Raw genomic sequence first — 20,168 nt, 5'->3', positions numbered from 1 at the left:
ATCCTCTTGGGTAAAACATCCCGGAGATAAAATAGTCCCCCATTTGGATCTCCGGGCGGGGACTACTCATGAGGACGTCGTTATCAGGAGAAAGAAAACTGACGTTCTACAGATCGGAGCGTGGAATGTCAGATCCCTTAATCGGGCAGGTAGGTTAGAAAATTCAAAAAGGGAAATGGATAGGTTGAAGTTAGATATAGTGGGAACTAGTGAAGTTTGGTGGCAGGAGGACAGGACTTTTGGTCAGGTGAACACAGGGTAATAATTACAAAATCAAATAGGAGTAATGCAGGAGTAGGTTTAATAATGAATTTAAAAAAATGGGAGTGCAGATAAGCTACTACAAAAAGCATAGTAAAGGCTTTATTGTGGCCAAGATAGACATGTAGCTCACGCCTACTACAGTTGTAAAAGTTTATATGCCAACTAGCTCTGCAGATGACAAAGAAATTGATGACGTGTATGATGAGGTAAAAGAAATTATTCAGATAGTGAAGGAAGACGAAAATTTAATAGTCATGTGTGACTGGAATTCGATAGTAGGAAAAGGGAAAGAAGGAAAAGTACTAGGTGAATATGGATTGGGCATAAGAATTGAAAGACGAAGCCACCTGGTGGTATTTTGCACAGAGCATAACTTAATCATAGCTAACACTTGGTTCAAGAATCATGACAAAAAGTTGTATACATGGAAGAAGCCTGGAGATACTAGAAGGTATCAGATAGATTATATAATGGTAAGACAGAGATTTAGGATCCAGGTTTTAAATTGTAGGGCATTTCCAGGGGCAGATATGGACTCTGACCACAATCTATTGGTTATGAACTGTAAATAAAAACTGAAGAAATTGCAAAAAGTTGGGAATTTAAGTAGATGGGACCTGGATAAACTGACTAAACCAGAAGTTGTAAAGAGTTTCAGAGAGAGCATTAGGGAACAATTGACAGGAATGGGGAAAAGAAATACAGTAGAAGAAGAATGGGTAGCTCTGAGGGATGAAGTAGTGAAGGCAGCAGAGGATCAAGTAGGTAAAAAGACGAGGGCTAGTAGAAATCCTTGGGTAACAGAAAAAATATTGAATTTAATTGATGAAAGGAAACAATATAAAAATGTAGTAAATGAAGCAGGCAAAAAGGAATACAAGCGTCTCAAAAATGAGATCGACAGGAAGTGCAAAATGGCTAAGCAGGGATGGCTAGAGGACACATGTAAGGATGTAGGAGCTTGTCTCACTAGGGTTAAGATGGATACTGCCTACAGGAAAATTAGAGACCCTTGGAGAAAAGAGAACCACTTGTATGAACATCAAGAGCTCAGATGGAAACCCAGTTCTAAGCAAAGAAGGGAAAGCAGAAAGGTGGAAGGAGTATGTAGAGGGTCTATACGAGGCCAATGTACTTCAGGGCAATGTTATGGAAATGGAAGATGATGTAGATGAAGATGAAATGGGAGATATGATACTGCGTGAAGAGTTTGACAGAGCACTGAAAGACCTGAGTGGAAACAAGGCGCCCGGAGTAGACAACATTCCATTGGAAATACTGACGGCCTTGGGAGAGCCAGTCCTGACAAAACTCTACCATCTGATGAGCAAGATGTATGAAACAGGCGAAATACCCTCAGACTTCTAGAAGAATATAATAATTCCAATCCCAAAGAAAGCAGGTGTTGACAGATGTCAAAATTACCGAACTATCATTTTAATAAGCCACGGCTGCAAAATACTAACACGAATTCTGTACAGACGAATGAAAAAACTGGTAGAAGCTAACCTTGGGGAAGATCAGTTTGGATTCCATAGTAATGTTGGAGGCAATACATACCTTAAAAGTTATTTTAGAAGAAAGATTAAGGAAAGGCAAACCTACATTTCTAGTATTTGTAGATTTAGAGAATGCTTTTGACAATGTTGACTGGAATACTCTCTTTCAAATTCTGAAGGTGGCAGGAGTAAAATTCAGCGAGCAAAAGGCAATTTACAATTTGTACAGAAAGCAGATGGCAGTTATAAGAGTCGAGGGATATGAAAGGGAAGGAGTGGTTGCGAAGGGAGTGAGACAGGGTTGTAGCCTCCCCCCGATGCTATTCAATCTGTATATTGAGCAAGCAGTAAAGGAAACAAAAGAAAAATTCGGAGTAGGTATTAAAATCCATGGAGAAGAAATAAAAACTTTGAGGTTCGCCGATGAGATTGTAATTCTATCAGAGATACCAAAGGACTTGGAAGAGCAGTTGATTGGAATGGACAGTGTCTTTAAAGGAGCATATGAGATGAACATCATCAAAAGCAAAACGAGGATAATGGAATCTAGTTGAGTTTTGGGGAGCAAAATAACTGATGATGGTCAAAGTAGAGAGGATAGAAAATGTAGACTAGCAATGGCAAAGAAAGTGTTTCTGAAGAAGAGAAATTTGTTAACATCGAGTATAGATTTAAGTGTTAGGAAGTCGTTTCTCACAGTATTTGTATGGAGTGTAGCCATGTGTGGAAGTGAAACATGGACAATACATAGTTTGGACAACAAGAGAATAGAAGCTTTCAAAAAGTGGTGCTACAGAAGAATGCTCAAGATTAGATGGGTAGATCACATAACTAATGAGGAGGTATTGAAAATAATTGGGGAGAAGAAGTTTGTGCCACAACATGACTAGAAGAAGGGATCGGTTGGTAGGACATGTTCTGAGGAATCAAGGGGTCACCAATTTAGTATTGGAGGGCAGCGTGGAGGGTGAAAATCGTAGAGGGAGACCAAGAGATGAACACACTAAGCAGATTCAGAAGGATGTATTTTGCAGTGGGTGCTGGAAGGTGAAGAAGCTTGCACAGGATAGAGTAGCATGTAAAGCTGCACCAAACCAGTCACAGGACTGAAGACAACAACAACAACAACAACAGGAGAAATGTAACCTTACATACATGTTGTGTATGTCCAAATTAAATGACCTGCTGTCAATTATAAAATCTCTCTGTAGTTAAAATTGACATTGGTCTAAAAGATAAAAATCACTAATTGACATGGATCTAGAAGACAAAGAACACTATGTCTATTTAAAATCTAATTATAACCACATCTATGCGATCATGACTGGATGCATTATCTGTCCCACTTCAGTGTGGTGTACTTACAAGCTGTGGAGCACCAAGCAAACAAGATTTTCACTTGTTTTCTGTGTAGTTTCATAATGATTTTCAATTTAAGGGAAGAAAAGGGGGTGGAGATGGTGGTGGATATTCACAAGATTAAGGTGTAGAAACACTTACTAAAAATGCATTTTTCTACTTGTGTGTGTATGGGGAAAAAGATTATAGAGAGTAAAGAGGTCAGAATTTTTCAAAATATCGTGATATTTGTACACTCTATGTGACCCCCCCCCCCCCTTCAAAATCTCAGTGGAATTTGCAAGTAGCATCTCACCTCATCTGAGTGCAGCTCTACAAATTCTGTCATACCCAAGAAAACTAGGGGGCACAACATACATAGCTTTGTTCTAGGTGATCAGTAGTAGGCAAAGATGCATAGTTAATAGCTCCAGGTTCAAAGTAGCTGCTCTGCAGAAATATTGCATAATGTATTTTGTGCAATTAATTGAAGCAAATTAAGAAAATGTTGTTAGGTTCAGTAAGCTTCATGGTGTATTTTTGTTTCTGTCTACACTTCTGAGTTATATGAATTACGGTTTAAACATGGTTGACTACATTACGCAATATTTTGAAAGACATACAAATTACATACATGTCTTTCCCACAGCAGATTTAGAAAGCAAATCATGACTCAGTTTTTCTGTGCCAAATATGATGCACGTTTCCAAAGACAGCACTATTTTTGCCTATTGATTTACTTACAAGGTGTACCTGAAAATTTCAATGAATAACCTCAGGAAATAGAGAAAACCAGAGTTATAAACAATATATCTTTAGTGGCCTCCAAAGTGATCACTGTTAGCTAGAACACACTTCTGACATCGGTTGTAATTCTGTAGGGAATGTTTAAAAAACACATCTTGTGGAACAGCTCAAAGAACTGTGGTCACACTTTGTTGGATATTTGCAATGTCCGTAAGTTTTACTTTCTCACTCAACAGTAGGTGTCTGTTCCTGAACACCTTCCTAATTCTCCAGATTTGGTGCCAGGTGACTTCTTTTTGTTTCCCCTCTTTCAGTTACCTCGGAAAGGCTTATGCTTCACAAATAATCGGCGTGACCACTTTGCTTTGAGTAACTCCACAAGAAGTGCTTGCTGATGGATTCGAACAGCTTGAGAACCAGTGTTAGAAGTGTACTGAAGCCAATGGTGATTACTTTCAAAGCCAGAAAAGATAATTTGTTTGTAACTCTTGTTACCTTTGTTTTCAGAGACCATTCACCAAACTTTTTGGATGCACATTGTATGAGGGTCACTGATGATTGTTCAGATGAAGATTAAATATCGAACACGTATTGGTAACCTCAAAGTAGTATTTCCCCTTTTTTTATAACCACCACATTCTATATAAATACAATTTAACATTACTATTTCCAATAGTGCAAGTACTTTGATCAGGGTTGTCTGTTAGTGATGCTCTTAGAGACTACATTGCAGTTTAACATTGTATCTTGTCTGAATGTGAATTCTCAAGTTTTAAGTATTGTTTTAATGTTATGAAAGTCCAAATATGACATTAGTGGCATTATTTGTATGAATTAGGTGTCTGTTTGAAATTCGATTTGAAACACAATTTTCTACATCTATACTCTGCAAACCACTGTGAGGTGCATGGAAGAGGGTACGTCCCATTGTATCAGTTACTAGGGTTTCTTCCCAGTCCATTTATGTATGGAGAATGAGGAAAGATAATTGTTTGAATACCTCTGCAATTATTCTAATCTTATCCTCACGATCCCTGTGTGAGCAATACATAGGGGGCTGTAGTACATTCCTAGAGTAATAATTTAAAGCTGTTTTTTGAAACTTTGTTAAAAGACTTTCTCAGGATAGTTTACATCTGTCTTCAAGAGTCTGCCATTTCAGTTCCTTCAGTTACTCTGTGACACTCTCCCATGGATTAAACAAACCTGTGATCATTTGTGCTGCCCTTCTATGTATACATTAAATATCCCCTGTTAATCGTATCTGGTATGGGTCCCACACACTTTTGCAACATTCTAGGAAGGGCCACACAAGTGATGTGTAAGAAATCTCTTTTTATTGCACTTCCCCAGTATTCTATCAATAAACTGAAGTCTACCACCTGCTTTACCCATGACTGAACCTATGTAATCATTCCATTTCATATCCCTACAAAATGTTCCACGCATGTATTTGTATAAGTTGGCTAATTCCAACAGTGACTCACTGATATTACAGTATAGTCATAGGATACTACATTTTTTTCATTTTGTGAAGTGCAAAATTTTACATTTTCGAACATTTAGAGCAAGTTGCCAGTTGCTGCAACATGTTGAAATCTTAGAGAGATCTGAGTGAGTAATTATCCAGTTTCTCTCAGATATTACTTCATTATATATAACTGCATCATCTGCAAAATACTTAATTTTACTATTAATATTGTTTGCAAGCTCATTAATATAGAACTTGAACAGCAAGGCTCACAACACATTTCCCTGGGGGCACACCTGTAGTTCCTTCTACATCTAACGACGACTGTCCATCCAAGATAACATGTCATGTCCTCCCTACCAGAAAATACTCAATCCAATCACAAATTTCACTTGATACCCCATATGATCGTAATTTCGACAGTAAGGGTAGCTGTGGTACTGAATCAAATCAAGAAACAGTGCATCTACCTGGTTGACTTGATCCAAAGCTTTCAGTATGTCATGAGAAAAGTGTGAGCTGGGTTCTACATGATTGATGTTTTTAAAAACATTGATGCGGAGGAGGTCATTCTCTTAAAGATACTGCATGATGTTTGATCTGAGAATATGTTCTAAGATCCTGCAACAAATTGATCTCAAGGATATTGGTCAGTTGTTTTGTGGATCACTTCTATTATTCTTCTTGTAAACAATGTGACCTGTTTTTCCCCTCAAGAACTGGGCATGGTTTTTTGTTCGAGGGATCTACGATAGATTATAGTGACAAGAGGTGCTAACTCAGTCGCAAATTCAATATAGATTCTGAGAGGGATTCCATTGGGCCCTGGAGCTTTGTTAAGTTTTAATGATTTCAGTTGTTTCCTCAACACCACTGACATTAATGCATATGTCATTTAATTATTATAAAGAAATCGCCTCGATTGCAAATGGGACCCAGATGTTGACCTAAGTTTCAGTGCGGACAACCATGCCTTCTTCAGAACGCACTAAAACTGCAAACTGCCAAAGTTGCATGGTCCAACAGTTTGTAGTTTTAGTGTGTTCCGAAGAAGGCATGGTTATCTGTGCTGAAACCTAGGTCAAAATCCGGGTTCTATTTGCAATTGAGGTGGATCCTTTATAATCATTAAATTATTCACGATTGCTGATGCACTGCAATGGTATGAGGATTAAATTGGGGCAATTCTCCTGGGTTTTCCTGGGTAAAAGAACATTCGAAAATGGAGTTAAGTATTTCAGCTTTTGCTTTGTTTCCCCGCAGTTTCAGTTCCTGTCTCATTCACTAGGTACTGGACACTAAATTCAGTGAAAGTAACACCCTTACATACAACCAGAATTTCTTTGGATTTTGTGAAATGTCATTTGACAATATTCTGCTATGGTAGTCACTGAAGGCATCATGCATTACTCTCTTGACAGCCAAATGTGTTTCATTTAGCATCTCTCTATCTATAGCCCTACAATTTGTTTTACACCTATTATGCAGTAATCTCTTTCAAGCTCCTCACCAAGAAACGATATACTGATTTATTGTCTAGTGTACTGAACATGTATATCTTTCTGTGTGTTTTAGTTGTCCTTAGTATTTTGGTAATTTGTTGCCACAACTGCGTCATGGTCACTGATACCAGTTTTAATATAGACATTCCCAAAGAGATCAGGTCTATTTGTTGCCATGAGATCCAACATATATCCGCCATGAGTAGGGTTCCTAACTATCTGTTTTAGATAGTTTTCAGAGAAGACGTTTAGCAAAGTTTCATAGGTTGTCTTATCACTCTGACCACTAACAAAACTGTATTTTCCCAGGTAATTGGATGAGTAAAGTCTCCACCAATGGTTGTAGTATGACTGGGGAACTTACATACAAGTGAACTGAGGTTGTCTCTGAAGTTTTCATTTACATCAGGAGATGAGCCTGGCAGATGATAGTATCAGGGGTGGGCATAAAATGATAACTGGATCCTTCTGAGTCTTGCCCAAACAATCTCACTTTGATGGATTTGAGTTTTTTGTGTACTGTAACAAATACACTTCCTCCATTTCCCATTTGCCTATCCTTTTGATACACACTTAAATTCTCCCCCCCCCCCCCCCCCCCCCTCCCAAAATCTCCCTATCAGTTTTAGATTTCAACCACCTTTCTGAACTTAGCATTATGTGAGCTTCACTGCTTTTCATAAGTGCTTCAAACTCTGGCACATTGTTGCGAATGCTTCAGTAGTTTACCATTAGGATTTTAATACTTGCTCCTGTGGGTAATTAATACTTGAATTATATTCTAGTTTAATGGTTTTAACACAATTTAAAATCCATTGTGTTTACTATGTCCTCTAATCTAGTCACTGAGATTTAGATTATTGAAAGGTAATAACCTTTGATAAATATGTAAATTTTGATACTTAGTCTTTGAGAGATTATGTAGCAGTTTGCATTCCTTGTTAATTTAGTTTTTCATAAGGGATCCAGCCATTCTCTTTAGATATATAGGTGTTTGTGGACATGGTTGTAATTACAACTTTCTTTCTATCACCGATATGTCAGAATATGAAGTGGCTATTATGTTATTCGATGAGCATTAATATCAGGATAGTAATATGGTGTATGTCTCTTCACCTACTGATTTTATTTGCATACAAAACAATATTCATATAAAGGTATTATTGACTGTGGTGACTTCATTCATATTCTGCTAACAAGCAACAATGGCAATGAGGACAAATACAGAACTAAAACCAGGTCTGTGGGAGATGATTCACTTCAGTTGAAATACTTGAAAAAGTACGGGTATACCACGAGCTATTTTGGGAGTTGCTGCACCAAGTCATAACAAAGTTACCACAACCAAGAGTTCTGAGCAGCAGGTGACACATGACTTTAAAGTAATATATATATGAAGTTAGACACTCTTTTTCAAAATTACTGAAAATAAGCTTTCGTTGTTTTGATAGTAATTTTTTTTTTTCCATACGCCACACACTGCACTTCTTGACAAGCCAGTAAGCATTAATTGGAAAATATTTTAACACGTAATTTCATTATTACTGGATAAAAGTTCCACTCTTATACACAGGAACTCAAGTAAACTACCAAAAATAATCAAATCTTTAGAATGAAAGGATTAACTGAAACTAAGAATTGATGTAGGCGGGTACAAAACTCATGTCCTTTTTGTCCGACACCCGTAATTATATGAAAATAATTTTAATGCAAGAAAATGAGAACTTGTCACTGTAATATTTCCTAATGTTTACTAGTAAGCATAAGTAAAAATTGTGGGTATCAAATTTTGTTACACCAACTCACCTTAATGCAAAGATTCATCACCAGGCCCTATGATTTCATTCTTTGTGTATAGAATATTTGTTTCTTCTTTTTTGTGACTGAAGACCATGCAAAATCAACACTTGTTGGCCTTCCTTTTAGCCCGTATTCTTCCACATGCAAGAAGTGAGTGAGTTTCCTTGCTTGACTCATTTGTTTCAGTATATTTAATAAAACAGTGTTATAGTCTTATTATAACTGATTGTCAGACAGATTTTCGAAATTTTGTCATTAATTTCTTTTAGCAACATTGGAGGAAAACATAGATTGCTACTTGCTGTAAAGAAATGACAGTTACACAAAGCTTTAGGCTACAGCCTTCACCAGAAAAATAGAAACACAATCCACTCATTTACACAAGCAAGCACACCTCATGCACACATGACCACCATCTCCAGCAGCTCGGGCAAGAATGCAACTATCACGTGGAATAGAAGCAGCAGTCGGAGGGGACAGGGAAGGGGAAGGGATAGCATTCTACAAGTAGGGGGAGAGTAGAATACTGCCTGGCACAGTGTGCAGGGACTAAAATTCCAACAGGGGCAGGGTCAGCTGTTTGTGGGGCATAGACAGCTGAAAAAAATAGCAAAAAAGGAGAGGGGGGGGGATGAGTGTTTTGGCAGAGGGGACAGAGGGGTTGGTAACTGTTGGGTGGAGGGTGTGGGGACAATGTCACTGCAGGTTGGTACTGGGATAGTTATGGAAGTGGAGAAAGTGTTGTAAGGATAACTCCCATCTGCACAGTTCAGAAAAGTTGGTGGTGCAGTGGAAGATCCAGAGGGCTTGGGTAGTGAAGCAGTCATTGAAGTCTACTGTGCTATTTGCCACTGTTTGTCAGTGGCCATTCATCCTGGTGGGCAGCTGGTTGGTAGTCACCTGTGCGGTGATTGCAGCAGAGCTGATAACTGATATAGTTGCTGTTAGGTGGTGTGGCCTGTGATGGGTTAGGAGAAACCTGTTTCATTATTAGAATGAGAAGTGCTGTGTAGGTGAATTGGGTAGGTCTTCCACCTGGGTTTCCCATGGGGATATCTACATCAACATGGATACTCTGCAAATGACATTTAAGTGCCTGGCAGAGGGTTCATCAAACCAACTTCACAATTCTCTATTATTCCAATCTCATATAGTGCGTAGGAAGAACGAACACCTTTATCTTTCCATACGAGCTCTGATTTCCCTTTTTTTGTTGTTGTGGTGGTTGTTTCTCCCTATGCAGGTCAGTGTCAACAAAATACTGTCGCGTTCAGAGGAGAAAGTTAGTGATTGGAATTTTGTGAGAAAATTCTGTCACAACAAAAAAATGCCTTTCTTTTAATGATGTCCAGCCCAAATCCTGTATCATTTCAGTGACACTTTCCCCCCTTATTTTGTGGCAATACAAAATGTGCTGCCCTCCTTTGAACTTTTTTTTTGATGTACTCCGTTTGTCCTGTCTGGTAAGGATCCCACACGGCAAGGCAGTATTCTAAAAGAGGATGGACAAGTGTAGTCTAGACAATCTCTTTAGTAGATCTGTTACGTTTTCAAAGTGTACTGCCAATAAAATGCAGTCTTTGGTTAGCCTTACTAACAACATTTTCTGTGTGTTCCTTCCAATTTAAGTTGTTCGTTATTGTAATATCTAGGTATTTAGTTGATTTAGGGCTTTTAGATTAGACTGATTTATTGTGTAACCGATCTTTAATGAATTCCTTTTTCAGCACTCATGTGGATGACCTCACACTTTTCGTTATTTAGAGTCAACTGCCAATCTTCGCACTGTTCAGATATCTTTTCTCAATCATTTTGCAATTTGTTTTGATCTTCTGATGACTTTATTAGTTGATAAATGAGAGTCATCTGCAAACATCCTAAGACGGCTGCTCAGATTGTCTCCCGAATCACTTGCATAGATAACGAACAGCAAAGGCCCTGTGACACTACCTTGGGGAATGCCAGAAATCACTTCTGTTTTACTCGATGACTATCCGTCAGTTACCATGAACTGTGACCTCTCTGATGGGAAATCACAAATCCAGTCACATAACTGATTCCATAAGCATATTCCACAAGCACGCAATTTAACTATAAGCCGCTTGTGTGGTACCACGTCAAAAGCCTTCTGGAAATCCAGAAATAGTGAATTGATCTGAAATCCCTTGTCCGTAGCACTCAACACTTCATGTGAATAAAGAGATAGTTCTGTTTCACAGGAATGATATTTTCTAAACCCATGTTGGCTGGGTGTCAAAAGGCAGTTTTCTTTGAGGTAATTCATAATGTTTGAACAAGATATATGTTCCAAAATCATGCTGCATATTGATGTTAACGATATGGGCCTGCAATTTAGTGGATTATTCCTACTGCCTTTCTTGAATATTGGTGTGACCTTTGCAAATTTCCAGTCTTCGGGTATGGATCTTTCGTTAAACGAATGGTTGTATATGATTGTTAAGTATGGAGCTAATGCATCAGCATACTCAGGAAGGAACCTAATTGGTATACAGTCTGGTCCAGAAGACTTTCTTGTATTAAAGGTCCCAAAACTGCTCTCATTAATAAATTGTCACAACGCCCTATAGTACTAGGGACAGAAAGTTGGCTGAAACCAGACGTAAACAGTAATGAAATCCTAAACTCAGATTGGAAATGTATACCGCAGAGACAGGCTGGACAGTGAAAGGGGAGGCGTGTTTATAGCGATAAGAAGTGCAATAGTATCGAAGGAAATTGATGGAGATCCGAATTGTGAAATGATTTGGGTGAAGGTCATGGTTAAAGCAGGCTCAGACATGGTAATTGGATGTCTCTGTAGGCCCCCGGGCTCAGCAGCTGTTGTGGCTGAGGACCTGAAGAATAATTCAGAAAATATTTCGAGTAGATTTACCCCCAAGTTATAGTTCTGGGTGCAGATTTTAATTTGCCGGATATAGACTGGGAGACTCAAACGTTCATAACGGGTGGCAGGGACAAAGAATCCAGTGAAATTTTTTTAAGTGCTTTATCTGAAAACTACCTTGAGCAGTTAAACAGAGAACCAACTCGTGGCGATAACATATTAGACCTTCTGGTGACGAACAGACTAGAAATATTTGAATCAGTTAATGCAGAACAGGGAATCAGTTATCATAAAGCGGTTATTGCATCGATGATTTCAGCCGTAAATAGAAATATTAAAAAAGGTAGGAAGATTTTTCTGTTTAGCAATAGTGACAAAAATCAAATTACAGAGTACCTGATGGCTCAACACAAAAGTGCTCAACACAAAAGTTTTGTCTCAAGTACAGATAGTGTTGAGGATCAGTGGACAAGGTCAAAACCATCGTACAATATGCGTTAGATGGGTATGTGCCAAGCAAGATCGGAATTGGTGGAAAAGAGCCACTGTGGTACAACAACGGAGTTAGAAAACTGCTGCGGAAGCAAAGGGAACTTTACAGCAAACATAAACATAGCCAAAGCCTTGCAGACAAACAAAAATTACGTGAAGCGAAATTTAGTGTGAGGAGGGCTATGCGAGAGGCGTTTAATGAATTCGAAAGTAAAGTTCTCTGTACTGACTTGGCAGAAAATCCTGAGAAATTTTGGTCTTGTGTCAAAGCGGTAGGTGGATCAAAACAAAATGTCCAGACACACTGTGAGCAAAATGGTACTAAAACAGAGGATGACAGACTAAAGGCCGAAATACTAAATGTCTTTTTCCAAAGCTGTTTCACAGAGGAAGACTGCACTGTAGTTCCTTCTCTAGATTGTCGCACAGATGAGAAAATGGTAGATACCGAAATAGATGACAGAGGTATAGAGAAACAATCCAAATTGCTGAAAAGAGGAAAGTCCGCTGGACATGATGGGATACCAGTTTGATTTTACATAGAGTACGCGAAGGAACTTGCCCCCTTCTTGCAGCGGTGTACCATAGGTCTCTAGCAGAGCGCAGTATTCCAAAGTATTGGAAAAGGGCACAGGTCATCCCCGTTTTCAAGAAGGGACATCGAATAGATGTGCAGAACTATAGACCTATATCTCTAACGTCGATCAGTTGTAGAATTTTGGAACACGTATTGTGTTAGAGTATGAAATTTCTGGAGACTAGAAATCTAGTCTGTAGGAATCAGCATGGGTTTCGAAAAAGACGGTCGTGTGAAACCCAGCTCGCACTATTCGTCCATGAGACTCAGAGGGCCATAGACATGGGTTCACAGGTAGATGCTGTGTTTCTTGACTTCCGCAAGGCGATTGACACAGTTCCCCACAGTCGTTTAATGAACAAAGTAAGAGCATATGGACTATCAGACGAATTGTGTGATTGGATTGAGGAGTTCCTAGATAACAGAACGCAGCATGTCATTCTCAATGGAGAGAAGTCTTCCGAAGTAAGAGTGATTTCAGGTGTGCAGCAGGGGAGTGTCATAGGACCATTGCTATTCACAATATACATAAATGAACTTGTGGATAATATCGGAAGTTCACTGAGGCTTTTTGCAGATGATGCTGTGGTGTATCGAGAGGTTGTAACAATGGAAAATTGTACTGAAATGCAGGAGGATCTGCAGCGAATTGACGTATGGTGCAGGGAATGGCAATTGAATCTCTATGTAGACAAGTGTAATGTGCTGCGAATACATAGAAAGATAGATCCCTTATCATTTAGCTACAAAATAGCAGGTCAGCAACTGGAAGCAGTTAATTCCATAAATTATCTGGGAGTACGCATTAGGAGTGATTTAAAATGAAATGATCATATAAAGTTGATCGTCGGTAAAGCAGATGCCAGACTGAGATTCATTGGAAGAATCCTAAGGAAATGCGATCCGAAAACAAAGGAAGTAGGTTACAGTATGCTTGTTCGCCCACTGCTTGAATACTGCTCAGCAGTGTGGGATCCGTTCCAAATAGGGTTGATAGAAGAGAGAGAGAAGATCCAACGGAGTGCAGCGCGCTTCGTTACAGGATCATTTAGTAATCGCGAAAGCGTTACGGAGATGATAGATAAACTCCAGTGGAAGACTCTGCAGGAGAGACGCTCACTAGCTCGGTACGGGCTTTTGTTAAAGCTTCCAGAACATACCTTCACCGAAGAGTCAAGCAGTATATTGCTCCCTCCTATGTATATCTCGAGAAGAGACCATGAGGATAAAATCAGAGAGATTAGAGCCCACAGAGAAGCATACCAACAATCCTTCTTTCCACGAACAATACAAGACTGGAATAGAAGGGAGAACCGATAGAGGTACTCAGGGTACCCTCCGCCACACACCGTCTGGTGGCTTACGGAGTATGGATGTAGGTGTAGATAGATGTAGATTAAGTTGATTTAAGTTGCTTCATTACTCCGAGGATATCTACTTCTATGTTACTCATGTTGGCAGCTGTTCTCGATTTGAATTCTGGAATATATACTTTGTCTTCTTTTGTGACTGCATTTTGGAAGGCTGTGTTTAGCAACTCTGATTTAGCAGTATTGTCTTTGATAGTATCTCCATTGCTGTCGTGCAGAGAAGGCATTGATTGTTTCTTGCCGCTAACATACTTCACATACGACCAGAATATCTTTGGATTTTCTGCCAGATTTCGAGACAAAGTTCCGTTGTGGAAACTGTTATAAGCATCTCACATTGAAGTCTGTGGTAAATTTCGAGCATCTGTAAAAGATCAGCAATCTTGGGGATTTTGCGTCTGTTTAAATCTGGCATGTTTGTTTCATTGTTTCTGCAACAGTGTTCTTACCTGTTTTATGTATCAAGGAGGATCATCTCCGTCGTTTGTTAAGTTATTTGGTATAAATCTTTCATTTGCTGCTGATACTATTTCTTTGAATTCATGCCACATCTGGTTTACACTTATTATATTAATTTGGAATGAGTGGAGATTGTCTCTTGGAAGGCATCAAGTGAATTTTTATCTGCTTATTTGAATAGGTATATTTTTCCCTTATTTTTGGAGGATTAGGGAATTCCAATATTCAATCTCATTATGATAACTCTGTGTTCACTAATCCCTATATCGGTTTTGATGCTTGTTATTAACTCAGGATTATTTGTTGCTAAGAGGTCAAGTGTGTTTTCACAACCATCTGCTTGAAATAATTTTCAGAGAATGCGTTTAGCACAGTTTTGGATGATATTTTGTGCATACCTCTGGAACTGAATATGTATTTTCACCAACATATCGAGGGTAAATTAAACTATTATTGTATGAGACGGGTATGTGTTTGAAATCAAACTTAAGTTTTCTTTGAACCTTTCAGCAACTGTATCATCTGAATTGAGAGGTCAGTAAAAGGATTCTATTATAATTGTATTCTGGTTGCCAACAATGACCTCTGCCCATATTAACTCACAGGATGTGTCTACTTCAATTTTGTGACAAGTTAAACAACTTCTAACAGCAACAAACACACCACCGCCAACTGTGTTTAGCCTATCCTTTCGGAACACTGTTAGGTTCTTCGCAAATATTTCAGCTGAGATTATATCAGGCTTTAGCCAGTTTTCAGTGCCTATAACGATTTGAGCATCAGTGCTTTCTTTTAGCGCTTGGAGCTCTGGTACTTTCCCAACACAGCTATGACAGTTTACAACTGTTATACCAATGGTTCATGTATCTACATTCTTCCTGTGTTCAGCCTGCACCTTTTGTGACTGCAGCCCTTCTTGTGTTTTCCCGAGACCCTCTAACCTAAAAAACTGCTCAGTCATGCCATACAGCCCCTGCTACCCATGTAGCTGCCTCCTACGTATAGTGGATACCTGACCTATTCAGCAGAACCCGAAACCCAACCACCTTTGGCGGAGGTCGAGGAATCTGCAGCCTACACAGTTGCAGAACCATCTGAGCCTCTGATTCAGACTCTCCACTCAGCTCTTGACAAGAGGTCCGCAATCGGTCTTGTCAGTTGTGTGCAATTGGTCAGCTCTGCTTTCATCTTGCAAGCAAGACTGGCAGCTTTGCCACTTCTGTTAGCCGCTTGAAGCCAGAGAGAATCTCTTGTGATCCAAAGTGACTCACATCATTGGTACCGATGTGAGCAACCACCTGCAGTTGGCTGCACCCTCTGCTCTTCATGGTATCCGGGAGGTCCCTTTCCACATATGGTATGACTCCACCCTTTATGCACACGAAGTGCACATTGGTTTTCTTTCCCTTCTTGTCGGCCAAGTCCCTAAAGTGGCCCATAACATGCCTAATGTTGGAGCTCCCAACTAACAATAACCGCACCCTTTGTGGTTGCCCGGATCTTGCATGCTGAGTGGTTTCCTCCGAAACAGGGCAGGCGACAGAATCTGGCTCAGTGAAAGTGTCAGCCACAGACAGCATCTGGAACCTGTTTGTCAGACAAACCAGGGAGGCCTTATGTGCAGCAGCCTGGGAAGTCTTTCACCGCCTGCTTTGCCCTGGGGCAACCTCCCACTCGACCACAGGTGAGGGGTCAACCTCAGTGTGAGCAGTAACTGGGTTGGCCACCGATGAGGAATGATTGGAGGACTCTGACGTGCTGGACGTCTGTTGGATCCCCATGGCCGGCCCACAAAGTGGTTCCCATCCACTGCAGCCTCAAGCTGTGTAACCGAAGCCATCACAGCCTGAAGCTGAGAGCAAAGTTTCACCAACTCACACAATAATCGCAGTCCCTGCCCATACTAAAGACCATGGAAAACTAAATTATGCAGATAAATGGACTATTGGCACGTGCTGCACAACTCTACTGTAGACTCTGATGAAAATGTAGAAACTGTGTCTTATAATATGCAGATATTCAAAAACTTAACTACCGAAGCACTCGGGTGAAACTAAATAATTTGCCTCTGATTAGGAACTTGTAATATGTCACAAAATCGGTTTACTTTCTGACAAAAATGAAAACGCAAGAACTGTGGCTATTAGATATTAAATTTACATGTAGTTGCATCACTGTTAATGGCAGCAGCTGCAGCAGTACAAGTACTACCTGATGAGATCCATTATGCCATGCTTCATCATCATCAATTTGGAAGGAGGCAATATTAATTCAGTTCTTGGAACCAGGCAAGGACTGTAGTGCTCCTAACAGTTACAGGAATGTAACTCTTACTAATTGTATGGGTAAGTCTCTTGAATGTATGGTCAACTGCCACCTTGTCTGGCTGCTAGAATCCTGAGTCACCTGAGCTGCTCCCAGTGCTGTTTCAAGTGCTACCTTCGCACCCTTGACAACTTAATTCTGCTGGAGATGGCTATTCAGGAGTCCACCTAACACTGAAAACATTTGGTTTGTGTGTTTTTAGAACTCGAAAAAGTGTATGACACTACTTGGAGGTACAACATCCTTCACTAATTTCATGAATGGGGACTACGTGGATGCCTGCAACTTCTTGTCCAATCCTTTCTCTAGGACTGGCAGTTTGATATTGCATTTTTATGCCTTGTCTGACTATTGTGTTCATGGGAATGGGGTCCCTCAGTGAAGTGTCATCAGAGTCCCATTGTTTGCCATCAGTATCAATAGCATTTCCTCCACAGTCAGGAGCCCTGTCAAATGCTCTATGTTTGTGGATGACTTTGCAATTTTCTACTCTTCGTCTGATCCTACAATGATGATGAGACAGCTGAGCTGACAAATAGGAGGCTGGAAATAGGGGTCCAGGACAACTGGCTTTTGATTCTCGCCCGAGGAAGACTGCATGTTTAAATTTTAACCATGCTCATCGAAGTTTCAACCAACCAGTGCTCATACTGGGGACAATATTTTATGTTTTCAAGAAATTATGTGCTTTTGGGGTTTATTATGTGACCCACTATTAACTTGGCTCCCACATCTCAAAGACCTACATACAAAGGGCTTCTAGTCATTGAATATTGTGAAATGACTTAGTGGAAAAACATGAGGAGCTGACAGCTCCTGCCTTCTACAGTTTTATAGTGTATTTGTTCAATCATGTTTACATTATGGCAGCATGGTCTGTGGATTAGCCCATAATTCCTACCTCAAGATGTTAGACGCTGTCCACCATGAGGGCATTCGGATATCGACTGGAGCCTTTCATACCAGCCCAGTTCCGAGCCTGTGCGAAGAGGCTGGTGAACCACCACTCTGGATTTGACGCTGTATCCTTTTGGCTCGACAGACAATGGAAAATCTCAGCATCACCTCAGTCATTGGCATTTAGTGCAGTGGTCCAACCCACTTTCTTGTCTGATCCTACTGACTTTCTGCTCAGCAAACACTTCACCAAATGTATCCAGTAGACCAGCTGATTCAGCTTATCCATGACTCCTTACAGTGAAGATCTGCCCATCATCCTCACAGATACTGATTTCAGTGTTACAAGAGTCATGAAATTTTGTGAACTGTCCCGCCTCATCCCTAAATTGTTGGGAAAAGGAGGCAGACTTTAATATATTATAACCTGCTCCTCATGTGGGGCAGCCTTCATACACACCCATGAGATTGGCATGCTGACTTTTTGTCAAGGCACTAATGACTATGATGTTGAGGGCCCCTCACCTCAAATCATAATCATTAGCATAATAATAATAATAATAATAATAATAATAATCCATTAATGGCTGTTCAGTGAGTTTGATAGTCATAACAAACAAGAGAACTGCTGGTCCTGCAATATATCATCTCTCTGCAGTCTTATTCACTGTTTATGGCATTTTCTAACTAAAGGTTTATTTGGGACATTATTTCTGTTTGTTGGCATTTTAGTGAACTTGAGTGTTTCTGAGATTTCAATTGGCATTGCCAGATTTATATTTTCTCCTTTGTTTTGCAGGCTGCCCAAAAAGGAATGAGTGACACCATCTCAGGGCTAGTGTTCAGCTTCTATGCCTTAGTAATGTTCATCTCTTCTCCTGTGTTTGGTAAAATTGTAAGTTAATATTGTAGTTAATTTTCTTCATAAAATTCCTAAGTAAAGTGCTCTCTTTGATGTTTAATTGTGCCAGTGCAATAGTCCAATGGTCCTTGTGTAAATTTATGTGGCATATAATGATAATATCAGTAGCAGCAGCAGTAGTTGTCGTTGGTTGATAGATCAACAGCACGTGGTAGTATAAAATTAGATTTACTGAATAAATATACTAATCATGTTAGACATCTAACTGTGGAGAAGCCAGACTACCATATGGTTCCTGAAGAGAGCAGCTGTTGTTCAGTATTTGTAATCGGAAAATTTTGTTTTGGTACAAATTGTTTTATGTTTCTCAAAACAAACTGCCTGCACAAAAAAAAGTGAGTCACCAAGAGGAGGCGATTGGATGACACATAAGTTTTACTGTACAACTGGAAGTCACACTCGGTGTTGACTGGTTTTGCATTTTTATTTAACAAGAACATGATCAAAAACTCTGGAATTTACAGGAATATACAAAGTTTGATGATACATACAATTACATTGGCATTAAAGAACATATTCCATTTATATTATGGTAATTTACATTTAAAGTACAGTAGTTGGCTGATTACATTGTCAATATATATGGTTTGAATTTCTCAGTATATATCAGTTACTACATTATTATCAAACTATGGTAAATTGCTACCATTTGTTATGAAATTTAATTTTCTGCATAAAGTAGAAATATAACCACTTTTATGAGCTTGTATACAGACATGTTGTTATCACACTAGAGAAAATTTCATTGTGCTGTAATACCTGTTAAAATAGCTCTTAAAATATCTTGACACATATATCGTTAAAATGATAAATTTAAAAATACAGTTTCTAAAAATATATTTGTAGGGTAATATGGCAATAGATATTGGTACTCACCATATAGCAGTGGTTGTGACAAAATAAAACACCTACAGCCATCCTTATGATTGTATTTTATTTTGTTGCAATCAGTTTCAATGCTGGAATGCGTCATCTTCAGGCTGCTGTTGATGCGGTACGAGTTGATTTGATCCCTGTATATACCACATCAGTTGCCAGCATTACTCAGTTGGCAGTTGATGATTGGAGTGCTGACACATCATCTGCGTATCCAGTAATGCTGGCAACTGATGTGATATATACAGGGATCACATCAACCCGTACCACATCAACAGCAGCCAGAAGATGACACATGGAAGCATTGAAACTGGTTACAATAAAAGCTTTTGGCCAACAAGTCCTTCATCAGAAATGGACAACATGCAAACACAACTCGCACACATGTGACCACAGTCTCTGGCTGCTGAGAACAATCCATCCTGGATTTTCCTGGGTAATACGGCAGGTAGATGACACGTCTTGGCTGCTTATCTACAGCACTTTCACAAATAACTGAAAAACCCCATGTAAATTAAATTCTTTTTGTTCATTTAATAAATTTTGATGGTTTCTTATTTTCTTTGAAAATTTGTAATTCTTCCAAGATGTTAAGCAAAGGACATTTATCTGTGGATGATTTTCATAGATGAAATCTAAATTGAACTGAGCACATAACTGCATTGTGGAAGAAGGCATCTGTATTTCTCCATGCCCTACAAAAATATAAAAAGCTCTTCCATCTTGGCATGAAAAAGAAACTTGTACAAACACTTACAGTCCAATTATTGATTAAAGCAATGTT

General features: G+C 39.3%; 1 protein-coding gene across 1 annotated transcript in view; it reads left to right on the top strand.

Annotated features, from left to right (window-relative positions):
• Positions 1-20,168, top strand: part of LOC126336311 (MFS-type transporter SLC18B1-like) — a 341,991-nt gene that overhangs the window by 57,770 nt on the left and 264,053 nt on the right. Inside the window, exon 2 of the mRNA XM_049999851.1 lies at positions 18,386-18,481. Coding sequence (XP_049855808.1) covers positions 18,386-18,481 — 96 coding nt within the window. The remainder of the gene's footprint in view (positions 1-18,385; positions 18,482-20,168) is intronic.

This window comes from Schistocerca gregaria, chromosome 2 (assembly GCF_023897955.1).
Source record: "Schistocerca gregaria isolate iqSchGreg1 chromosome 2, iqSchGreg1.2, whole genome shotgun sequence".
NCBI lineage: Eukaryota > Metazoa > Arthropoda > Insecta > Orthoptera > Acrididae > Schistocerca > Schistocerca gregaria.
The sequence above is the reverse complement of the archived record's forward strand: the minus strand, read 5'-3'. Positions and strand labels throughout refer to the sequence as shown.